Here is a 12,097-nt window from a genome sequence, read left to right on the forward strand (position 1 = left end):
ATTCTGGGGAACACTGCTGGATGAAGGCTGGCCCTTATACTTTGAACAGTGCTAGATGTTTTGCTCCAGATTTGTCCGTTGTAAATACAAATAGCATACTGGGAGCCTTAACTGCAGATACTTCATTCATATCTAAATTAGAGCTTTTTTCTTTCCTTTTTTTTTTTTTTTTTTGAGACGGAGTCTCGCGCTGTTGAGTGCAGTGGTGCAATCTCATATCACTGCAGCCTCTGCTTCCTGGGTTCAAGCGATTCTCCTGCCTCAGCCTCCCGAGTAGCTGAGATTACAGGCACCCACCACCATGCCCAGCTAATTTTTTGTATTTTTAGTAGAGATGAGGCTTCACCATGTTGGCCAGGCTGGTCTTGAACTCCTGACCTTGTGATCCGCCGGCCTCGGCCTCCCAAAGTGCTGGGATTACAGGCGTGAGCCACCATGCCCAGCCCTAGAATTTTTTTCAAAAAGCATTCATATTCCTTTTCACCTGATATGAATGCCTTGGTGTTGATTTTTTAAATGTTTTTGGTTATTTAAAATAATGGAATATTAGTTCATAGTGGCTATTAAAGCATTAGTGCTGTTAATCTTTGCAAATAGAACCACTGGCCTTTTGTTTGTCATAATGGCCCTGCTATTATTTTCCACCTGGACTAATAGTCTGTGATTTTTAAAAAAAATGTACTTAAAAAAATGTATTCAGGGCCAGGGGTGTGGCTCAGACCTGTAATCTTGGCACTTTGGGAGGCTGATTCAGGAGATGGCTTGAGGCCAGGAGTTCAAGACCAGCCTGGGCAACATAGTGAGACCCTGTCTCTACAAAAAAACAAGAAATAATTAAAAAAAAATAGCCAGGCACAGTGGCAGGCACCTGTATTCCCACCTACTCAGGAGGCTGAGGAAGGAGGATCACTTGAGCCCAGGACTTCAAGGTTGCACTGAGCTGTGATTGTGCCACTGCACTCTAGCCTGGGCTACAGAGTGAGACCCTGTCTCAAAAATATATATATATGTAGTTAGAACTTTGGTAACAAATAAGTAGCCTTTGTTTCATCATCATAGCCATTTGAACAGTTTAAAATGTAAATGACAAATTTCAGTGATTGTATTTTTCCTTTTCAGATAGGAACCAAGGCTTTAGCTTTCTCAACTCATTGACGGGAACAAACCATAGCATTGGGTCAGCAGATCCCTGTCACCCAGAGGTAAAGGTTTTTCTTGGATCTTTTTTCCTTCTTTGGCTTTAATTTCTCCTTGTCATTATGAATCTTGACACATTCACCATTGTTTTCCTTTCCATTTAAAAGGTGACAGAGAATGTTAAAAATAGATGAAAGGAAGGTCTAAAACAGCCCTTGCTAAAGCAGTAAGCCCTTTTAAGATGTTTACAGCTTTGGTTTTATTTTTACTAGGGTGCTTTCTAAAATATGCCAGGATTTCCCTGAGGCATTAGTTTGCCTTCAAATCTTTAAATAGAAAATAAAATTGATGGTGCTTTTTTAGTACTTCCTGTGTAAAAGACCTTGGCAAATCTGAGGCAAGGTCCCTGTCCTCAATGAGCTTGTAGTCCAGTTTCAACCCTGCGTCCTTAAGAACTTTGTTCCAAGTTTACCTTAGTCAGCAGCTGGAGCCAAGAGCAAATTATACAGTGCCACATTGTCTTTCCAGGGATCTTTTTCAGCAATCTCTGAGCTGTTTGTGTTACGATTGTGTTACATTTTCATATTTTGAATATAACACGGATCTTAAATGAGACAAACAAAAAACATGTTTTAATAGTCTAAAGCAAAATCAACGCTTTCTAGTTCTTCCTTGGGGGAAAGTACTCCTGGGTTAGTTAAGTTTTAGCCTTTTATTTTTTTAATGTGATCTTGCTCTTCTTTCTTTGCCTCCAGTTCCTATTACTCTTTTCTCAAGCCAACCAAGGACTGAAAGTGTGAGCTGCTTTTTTGGATTTAGTTCTGAAATAGTCTACGATTAAATTGTTGCTTATGTGTATTTTCCTCAACAGCAACCCCATTTGCCAGCAGCAGATAGGACTGAATCCCTCTCTGATCATCGGGGTGGTGCATCTAACACAACAGATGCCCAGGTTGATAGCATTGTGGGTAAGTTCCTCCTTTGGCTGCCAAGAGAGAGCTTTGTGCAACTTGGAATAGGTATCTGGGCAGAAATCATTGAGGGGGAAATTGACTTTAAACACAGAGAAGGGAAAAAAATTGGTAGTATACCACACGTGAATGTGAGCCTTGCCAGTGGCTATCAGAAGAAGGAAGAAGAATAAATACATAACAAATATGTGGGTACCATTTTATCTTTAATTCTCCTAGCAGGATCTTGATTCAGATAATCTTAGCCAAGGCAGACCGAACCAGGTGACGAAACAGCTAGCTCTGTATCACGTAGTTTTTTCATAATATTTAACAGAAGTCAGAATCGATGGTGACAAGAATAATACAACTTTATATTTATAAGCCCTTCCACATCCTTTTAAAGTTCTTTTATATCCCCTTTCTCATTTGGTAATGAAGTTTTGCAGAAAAGTTTAATAACTTGTCCAAGGACATCTAGCAAGAAGCGCCTGGAGCTGAAGCTGGAATCCAATATGCTGTCCAAAAGCCAGAAAACCAAGGAGCTTACTTGACAATAACTATAAATCTTTTGCTGGGGAACTACTGATATTCCTACTTTATGCTACAGAGGGCTCATGTGCAGTAATAAATTTTTAAAACTCTTTTTTCTTATTATAAGGTAATTCATGTGGAAAACTCAAGTGGTTGGTTATAGAAACATATGAGGAAGAAAAAATTATGTATAATTTTTTTTCTCTCCAGTTTATTCAACCTTATCCTCTCAATTGAATCCTTCCCATTGGCTTTTAAACCTGCCAAAGTCTCTGCCATTAAAACAAACTAGTAATCACACGGAAGTGGGTGGGGACTTCAAGCACTAACCTAAGTAACTTTAGAAAACAGTAATTGGACTAGATACCATAAGGCTAAAAACAAAAATAACTTAACACAAATACTGAACTCTACTTAGTAAATTTGTTTCTTATAGGGGTATGGCTCAGCAATTCTGAAATTTTATATATAGATATTTTATACACCACACATATACCAACATACAGAAAATAGAAAATATAGATAGTGAGAGCTAGGTTTCTCACTGCCAGAGGAAAAAGGTTACAAATAAGGAAAAGGGAAGGCTGAGATGTACCCTTTGGTACTGGATTGGAATCTAATGTATCAGTATGAACTCATGGCTTTAAAAATATACTTACAGTTAAGAAAATAAATACAGATGTGTGTGTGTACGCATGTATTAGTATACACACATATATTTCCTAGTTTTGTCCACTGAGAGGCCTAGAAGCAACAATACCACCATAGCAGTGGACACACTTAGCACTCAGATCTTGCTTTCTTTTTGTGTGTGTGTGTTGTTGTGTTTTTGTTTTTGTTTTTGTTTGAGATGTAGTTTCGCTCTTGCTGCCCAGGGTGGAGTGTAGTGGCCTGATCTCGGCTCACCGCAATCTCGCTTCCTGGGTTCAAGCAATTCTCCTGCCTCAGCCTCCTGAGTGGCTGGGATTACAGGCATGCGCCACCACGCCCAGCTAATTTTTTTTTTTTTTTTTTTTTTTTAGTAGAGACAGGGTTCCTGCATGTTGGTCAGGCTGGTCTCAAACTCCCGACCTCAGGTGATCCACCTGCCTTGGCCTCCCAAAGTGCTTGGATTACAGGCGTGAGCCACTGCGCCTGGCCAGATCTTTCTTTCTAAATACAATTCTCCAATAAAAGGAACTAGGGCTCCTTGGAGAAGTGGTTGATTCCAGGACTTGGGCAAGAAAAATACAGGATGACCCTGGAGGATCTCATGGTACCAGAAATTAAGAAAATTCTCAAAAAAGAATGGGGACATGTTGAAAGGGCATAGGGACCAATCTGAAAGAGCTTCCAGTGGCTAAATCTGGAACAATTTGACCAGCAAAGTAGATTAATATAGTATTGGGTTATAACCCATAGAGTAAGCTAAGTATCCATGAGTTCATACTAATATAAATAAATAATTGAATAAACAAATGAGAAAGAAAGGACAGCATCTCCTTACAGAAGAATCCCAAGTAATAAATATAGAAGGAATGAGAAAAATAGAAAGCCGCCATTAGGCACAAAACACAGTAATAGTACTTGGTAGCATAGGTGAAAGTTTGAGGAGAAGTAGTATATCTGCATAGTCTAAAAGTATCTCTCTCAAGATACTTATTTATTACAAAGGGGAAAATAGTAACTTTACACTGGAGAAACTCATCAGATACCAGCCACTTTAATTACGTAATGAAGGTTAACATCACTGGTAATAAGACATATTGACATAACAGCCCTCCTGATAGGATGCAGTGAGAAGGTAATCTCACCAAAAATGCATAACTGCAATCTAATAACAAGAAAACATCTGACAAACCCAATTAAGGGACATTATACAAAATAACTGACATACAAGTATTAAAGTCGTGAAAGACAGTGAAAGACTGAGGAACTGTCACAAATTGGAGAAGACTAAGGAGATTTGACAACTAAATTCCATGTAGGATCTTGGAACAGAAAAAGGATATTAGTGGAAAAACCGATGAAGTCTATGGCATGTTTAATGGCATTATACCAATATTACCTTCTTGATTTTTATAATTGTACCATGGTCATAAAAGATGTTAACACTAGGGGAAAGTGGGTGAAGAGCATATAGGAACTCTGTATGCTATTTTTGCGAGGTTTTTTTTTAAGACTAAATTAAGAAAAAAATTTAAGGCAAAACCAAATCAATAAAAACCAAACACTTCCTCGACCCCACATCTTCCTCCTTATCTCTTTACTAAACTTGTTTCCATTCCTCACCTTCCATTTGCTCCTCACCTCACTCATGTCTGTCATTTGCCTCTGGTATGCCACTACAGCAACACTGTGCAAAGGCCAACAATGACCTCCATGCCGCTAAATCGGGTAGATATTTTCCAGTCCTCATCTTGACCTCGTGGCAGCATTGAGTGTTACAGATCAATTCCTCTTTGAAACATTATCTTCCCATGCCTCACCCAACACCATCTCACCTGGTTTTCTTCCTACTTCTCTGATTATTCCTTCTCTTGCTTTGATAGATACCCTCCTTTACCCAGCCTTTAAATATTGTCATTCTTCATTGCTGCATTTAAACTCTTCCAAATCTATATTTAGGCATGGAGTGATTCTGTCTACATTAACAGCTCAATTACTATGTATACACAGATAAATCACAAACTTTTATCTTCAGCCCTATATACCAACTTCCTACATGACATGTCCATTGAACGAAAGCAAATATATTAACCAAGATGCGTTTTTAACACCAAATTGTCTATATGGCATTGTGATAGATGCAAATAATTATAAGTCATCATCCTGTCTTCATGGAGCTTAGTCTAAAAATATAGAGATAGGGCCTGTAATGTAATGGTTAAGGTCATAGTCATTGGAGTCCTATACAGCTGGGTTCAAATCATGGCTTTATCACTAGTAATGGCCTTACCTTGAGTAAATTAACCTCTGTTGGCATTAGTTTCCTCTTCTGTAAAATAACGGTGATAAATCTTTCCTCATAGGGCTGTTGCAAAGTTGCAATGGAACTATGTAAGTTAAAGCATTCAGTGGTGTAGATCCTCAGCAAATTCTCTCTTATGGTAGTATTATTTATTAAAGTAGTGGTCTAGAAATGTTAGAATACAAGATAATATATGCAAGTGCTAAGACAGTTCTAGAAACAATAAGTGTAGAAAGAATTCTAAGGAAGGAGACCTGTGAAACTGGGATGGGTAGGGAAGACATTCTAAACGTAGTGGGCCTGGAGTGGAGAAGGAGTTAAAATTGTGATTAAAAACAAACTTTAATAAAGAAGCAGTGTGCCAAGGTAGAAACAGTAAAAGATTTGTAGTAAGAAAATATGAATTTAAATCAGCTCTACCTCTGAATAGCTGTAATTTTAGATGAGTTCATTTGTAGATACAGGTTTTTTTCATATCATTTCTGTTATTCTCAGATAATGTTACCTGTTCTAATCACCTTTTATAGTGGTTGTCAGTAATAGATGTGAAAATATTTGTTGTACAGTAAAATGTGGCATAAACTTTAGTCATTATTGGTGAATCAGTGTACCTTAGTGGAGTGAGTATGCTTTCGGAGCTGGAAACACCTGCCTCTGAATTCACTTACTAGTTGTCACCTCAGCAAGTCACTTCAACTCTGAGATGTGGTTTTCTTACCTTTAAAATGGAAATAGTACTCCTTACCTCATGATAATGTTGTGAGGATAAAATAGTTACTCTTCATTTGTGAGGACCTGCTAGCAGCCGCAGGGTGAGGCACCATGAGCTGTAAAGCTGGTGTACACTGGGCCTTTGATCATTGGTGACTTCATCAAGGTTAGCATTTGCCTTAGGATTCGCTGAGTGTAGCACATATGCAAATAACATGACAGATAATGTGACAAATCCGTATTTCAGATCCCATGTTAGATCTGGATATTCAAGAATTAGCCAGTCTTACCACTGGAGGAGGAGATGTGGAGAATTTTGAAAGACTCTTTTCAAAGTTAAAGGAAATGAAAGGTAATCAGATCCATTGTGTCTAATACGTTCCCATGTTGATGCTTGTCTGTTTTACGTAGTAGCATTTTACTTTGTTAACTGCTGGATTGGATTCCTTGTTCTGGTCTCAGCTGTCTTGAGAAACTTAGCTACTCCTGGGACTTGGTAAAAAAAAAAAAAATTTCCTGGGGAAAATTTTTCCATCTTCATTCTCTTTCCTTTTACTTTTCCTGCTTTTGCCTTCTTCTGTTTCTTTCAATGTGTTACATAAGGTGGACACCGTAAGATCCCTACCAATTTACTCACATCATTCCCATCTGGAAAATTTGGAAGACTTAAGCTTCCTAATACATGTAATGACTACATCATAAACATGTCTTTGAAACCCATCTCCCATCTTCTAGTGTTAGAGTATTCATATACTCCAGGTTATCCTGTGCTATTAGACAAAGTTCTTAAGATATATTTTCCCCCTAGACAAGGCTGCGACGCTTCCTCACGAGCAAAGAAAAGTGCACGCAGAAAAGGTGAGACAATCAGCCAGGTATTTACTGAGTACCTATAAAAGGTCCAGTGCTGTTATTATAATTATATATCACACTTGTGTATTTCTGAAGGGTCTTAGTGTGAGCTTTTCATTGAATATTAACTTCTAACTAATTAAATATTTATACAGTAATAGTATAGTTGCTGCAGTCAAATCAGGATTTTTCACCTGTATGGTGAGTGATGTGGAACCTTCATTGAGACTCAGGATGTTTGCCTTTCTAACTACTGGGCCAGAAAACTCTTAGTTGTTTTGTTTTATTATTACCAACACAACACATGCTATTGGCAGGAAACTTGTATGGTTGATGGTGTTCCCTGATATGAATGTGTCATAATTTATCCTGTTCCCTTTTGGACATTTAGGTCATGTGCATTTTTTTGCTTCTATAAATAATGAAGCTGTGCATGTCTTTACACATCATCTTTGTATACAACTCTAAATATATCCTTGGTATAAATTTCTAGATGTGGCAATCATGGGTCAAATGGTATTCAAGGGTTCTGATACGTGTTGCCAGAGGACTGGAGGGCAAAGTACAGAATTTTAGGTCTCAGTCAGTTTAAGGTATGACATATGAAACAAGCTGAAATGTAGCTATTGCCTAAAATTTGTTGCATGCTTCTCTCCACAGGTGGCCAAAGCATTCTGGATGGCAATCGGGGGAGACAGAGATGAAATTGAAGGCCTTTCATCTGATGAAGAGCACTAAATTATTCATACTAGGGTTTGACTAACAAAGATGCTAGCTGTCTCTGAGATACCTCTCTACTCAGCCCAGTCATATTTTGCCAAAATTGCCCTTATCATGTTGGCTGCCTGACTTGTTTATAGGATCCCCTTAATTTTAGTTTTTAGTAGGAGGTTAAGGAGAAATCTTTTTTTTCTCAGTATATTGTAAGAGAGTGAGGAATACAGTGATAGTAATGAGTGAGGATTTCTTAAATATACTTTTTTGTTGTTCTAGGAATGAGGGTAGGACAAATCTCAGAGGTCTGTGTGATTTACGCAAGTTGAAGACAACCTCCAGGCCATTCCTGGTCAACCTTTTAAGTAGCATTTCCAGCATTCACACTTGATACTGTACATCAGGAGTTGTGTCACCTTTCCTGGGTGATTTGGGTTTTCTCCATTCAAGGAGCTTGTAGCTCTGAGCTATGATGCTTTTATTGGGAGGAAAGGAGGCAGCTGCAGAATTGATGTGAGCTATGTGGGGCCGAAGTCTCAGCCCGCAGCTAAGTCTCTACCTAAGAAAATGCCTCTGGGCATTCTTTTGAAGTATAGTGTCTGAGCTCATGCTAGAAAGAATCAAGCCAGTGTGGATTTTTAGACTGTAATAAATGAGGCAAAGGATTTCTATTCCAGTGAGAATAAAACCTTTCTACTGAGTTGTGGGGGATATGTTGTATGTTAGAGAGAACCTTAAGGAGTCCTTGTATGGGTCATGGAGACAGTATGTGATAATATACTGTGATTTTCATGAAGAAACTCTTCTGACTTAGAGTTCTCCCCTGCTGCTTGAGATGCCAGAGCTGTGTTGTCGCACACCCACAAAACAAGGCACATTTCCCCCTTTCTCTTTAAAGCCAAAGAGAGATCACTGCCAAAGTGGGAGCACTAAGGGGTGGGTGGGGAAGTGAAATGTTAGGCAATGAATTCCTGAGCACCTTTTCTTCCAAGGTTCATAGCTCCTCTCTGCCCTTCCAAGCCTGTAACATTGGGAGACTATCTTTTGTTCTTTATCCTTTGTCTTGTTTGAGTGGGTCAGCCCCAGAGGAACTGATAAGCAAATGGCAAGTTTTTAAAGGAAGAGTGGAAAGTACTGCAAATAAAAATCCTTATTTGTTTTTGTAGACTTTGTAATGCATATCATTAGCCCTCACTGTGATCATTACTGCTGTGGCTCTGAACTGGCACATAGTACAGTGGATGGAAGGTGCCTGCACACCAGCTGAGAACTGGTTCTGGCCTAGGTAGGCTCTAGAACCATTTACACAGCATGAAAGAAACAGGTTGGGTTAGGAGCAGAAAGAAATAAGGCTCACACCCCTCCAGACACTACCTTATAAGCACTGCAGAACCTGAAACAGATGGCAGAAGGAATGGAATGCTACAGGGGCCAGTAGGAGTGACCACAGGGAGGAGACAGCTCAGTGACTGGAGCATTCAGGAAGAGGCTTTCCAGGGAACACTGGACATTACTTAGTGACCTTTTGTTCCTTCCTTTTTTTTTTTTTTTTTCCTTTTACTGTTCTGAAAGACTTTGAGTCTGTGGTTCACCACCAGCCCATCAGTGTTTCTTTGAGGTGATTGCATTAGGGAAGTTGGCTCTGGGCTTGCAAAAAAAAAAAAAAAAGGTGGAACATGTTTTCCTTAAAAGATGGAAGGTTTTAGAAAGTATACTAGGCCATCTGGTTAGAAAAAAACAGACCAGACTAGAAAAAGCTGTGAATTTGATTTTGTAGATTAAACAAAGCCAGATGATTAAAATGTGATTTATTTATAAACTGTGCTACTGTCTATTATTATGATTTTGTGGTTTTTTATTGGGGGTATGAGTGAGGGAAGCCCTATATCCTTCATTGGATTAGACATATATAGTGAATACTGGAAGAGTCTGTCAAGCTATTTTGGAATTTACCCTGCATATGTAATGTCATGTTTTTAAGACCTCAGCTATGTAGGGATATTGGCCTCTTCTAGGGACATATAGGATGAAGGTCTCTAGTGAAATCTACTAAAAGCCCATGTTAGAATAGTGATCATGAGCTAACACTACAGTAATAGCTGCAGTCTATCTAAAGTGACCTATGTTCATGCTACCACAAGTTGTTACAGAATTGCCAGCTGGAATTTAAAATAAGAGACTTGGTTTTTGGTTGTTTTTTCCTTAAACATTTCTAGATTTGCATAACATAGTGTTTGGCACATAGTAGGCCCTTAGTTTTGGTTGTAAAGTATGGTTTGTGTTTGATGAATATGATCACAAAGTTTGAAAATCCATACATAAGTACTGGAAGGTAAGGGAAGACAAGAATAAACATTTTTCCCGAGAAAATCATGTGTTATGTAATAATTTTAGAGTGATGAAGACATAGATATTTTTATAATTTTAAAATATGCCATCCTGCCAGAGTATGAGAAGATTGACAGAACCAGTTTGCTTGCTCTCTATTTATAGAACTTGGCCACATCTAATTCAGAGAAGCTAGAGATTCAGGGAAGCTAGACTTAGATGGTTGAGTAATATGGGATGTGGTTCAAGGACCATAGAGCATGTTAGGCCATTCCTGCAAACTACTTCTAACACGTGAAATGTGATTGATATATGGTTAATTTCCTGGTCCCACTGTGGAGAGGTCAGGATCAACATCTTTGCCATGGCTTGTCAGATTCCTTTAACCTTGGGCCAGTCTCTTAACAATGGCCATTGAGAGAGCACGTGGAATGCCCCTTGCCTTGCCTTGGCTTGCCATGGAAAAACAGTCTTAGAAGAATCACTGTCTAAGGGTAAGATGAGAGCTCTGTAAACTATTCTGAGCTTCAGCGTTTGCTGATGCAAAGCTAAATTTAGCAAACGTGTCCAGTGTGGTCAGAGGTTCTGATTCATTAGGGGTTCTGATTCATTGAACGTTCTGATTAATGGGAACGAGAGTTTCAGCGAATGTTCTAATGCATTAGATTTGCTCTTCACTCTCCCTGCCACCCCTGTTAATTTTACAATAGACAATTTAGCTACAGCATTAATGTCATTAAGTACCAAATCTTATTAGAGGACTATAGGTGGAGTAAGTGTAAAAAATCTGGTCACGTGTACTGAACCCAGTACTATGTTAGTACAAGGTTAGTTTGAAAACAACCCCCTATTAACTTTCCCATAATTTGTATGTCTCATGAAAGTAGAATGCTGACTGTGCATGGCATAATTCTAGTATTTTCGATTCCACTCAGGGTTAAGTGATCCATCCTGGCACCGTTGGCATGTAAGCTCTTACAGAAAACGTCTTAGAAATCCTCTAAATTTCATACTTTGGCATTACATATGCCTGTTGTTAACATCACAAAGCTTGCTCTTAATGTACGTATCTTTACTCAGAATTAAGTTCTAGCATAGGAAGTATCTTGCTGTATTCTACGTTCCTCTGGTTTGCAGAAGAATTAACAAAAAAGGTAACAGCAATAGCGTATTCCCACTCTTAGGGATTTACAGTTCTACTTTGTTTCCTTTTGAAAACATCATTGTGATTCAAAACCTGGCCCTAATGGTTATTACTGCATCTTTGGAACACAGGCCTGGGGGTAAAAAGAAAAAAAAAACAACAACTTTTAAAACCCCTTTCTGTGTATCCATTGTTATGCCCAAACACTTCCTCTGCACAACTACAGATCTGGGAGGCATAACCAGGCACCCAAAGCTGCTTGCTTATGCCAGACTAGGAAGCCTCCTGGGTTCTCTCTAATGAAGGAAGTGTCCAATCATTGCCTCTGCCCTTGCTATTATCAACCAGGTGGCTTTAATGCTATTACAAAATGTGGACTAAGGCCTAGGGTAGGAACTTTATGGAAACAACAGCATAGTTTAGGAGAGAAAAGATTCTTTTAATCTGAATTCCAAGGACATGGCCTGCAACAATCATGCTTCCCCAGGAAATTCTCAGGAAGTCATTAATGGTGAAGTTAGACGGCCTTAAATTTGTTCCTTCTACGCTAGTGAGAGCAGAAACAAGAATCAGGGTCCAGCCAACACTGACTATGAACGTCGTCGGTGCCAGAATCTGAGCTAGGTGTGGCAGAGGACACAGACTTGAGTCAGGATGTAGTTTCTCCTTTCCATGAGCTCAGAGTCCAACTCGGGTGGGAGCAGGGGGCAAACCAGACAAGGTCACAAAAGACAATGCCAAGACAGCATGTGAAGAGTGCTGTGACCAGCCCTAATG

At 39.1% G+C, this 12,097-nt stretch overlaps 1 protein-coding gene across 2 annotated transcripts in view; it reads left to right on the forward strand.

The window, feature by feature from the left end:
• AAGAB (alpha and gamma adaptin binding protein) overlaps positions 1-9,680 on the forward strand; it is a 52,422-nt gene extending 42,742 nt beyond the window's left edge. For both annotated transcript variants that reach the window (XM_032175737.2, XM_032175738.2), the window contains exons 6-10: positions 1,120-1,202; positions 2,009-2,105; positions 6,530-6,634; positions 7,091-7,140; positions 7,795-9,680. In XM_032175737.2, the coding sequence (XP_032031628.1) occupies positions 1,120-1,202; positions 2,009-2,105; positions 6,530-6,634; positions 7,091-7,140; positions 7,795-7,872 (413 nt within the window). In that variant the 3' untranslated portion in view covers positions 7,873-9,680. The remainder of the gene's footprint in view (positions 1-1,119; positions 1,203-2,008; positions 2,106-6,529; positions 6,635-7,090; positions 7,141-7,794) is intronic.
• The last annotated feature ends 2,417 nt before the right edge of the window (positions 9,681-12,097 follow it).

The sequence above is a fragment of the Hylobates moloch genome, unplaced genomic scaffold (genome assembly GCF_009828535.3).
Source record: "Hylobates moloch isolate HMO894 unplaced genomic scaffold, HMol_V3 SCAFFOLD_14, whole genome shotgun sequence".
NCBI lineage: Eukaryota > Metazoa > Chordata > Mammalia > Primates > Hylobatidae > Hylobates > Hylobates moloch.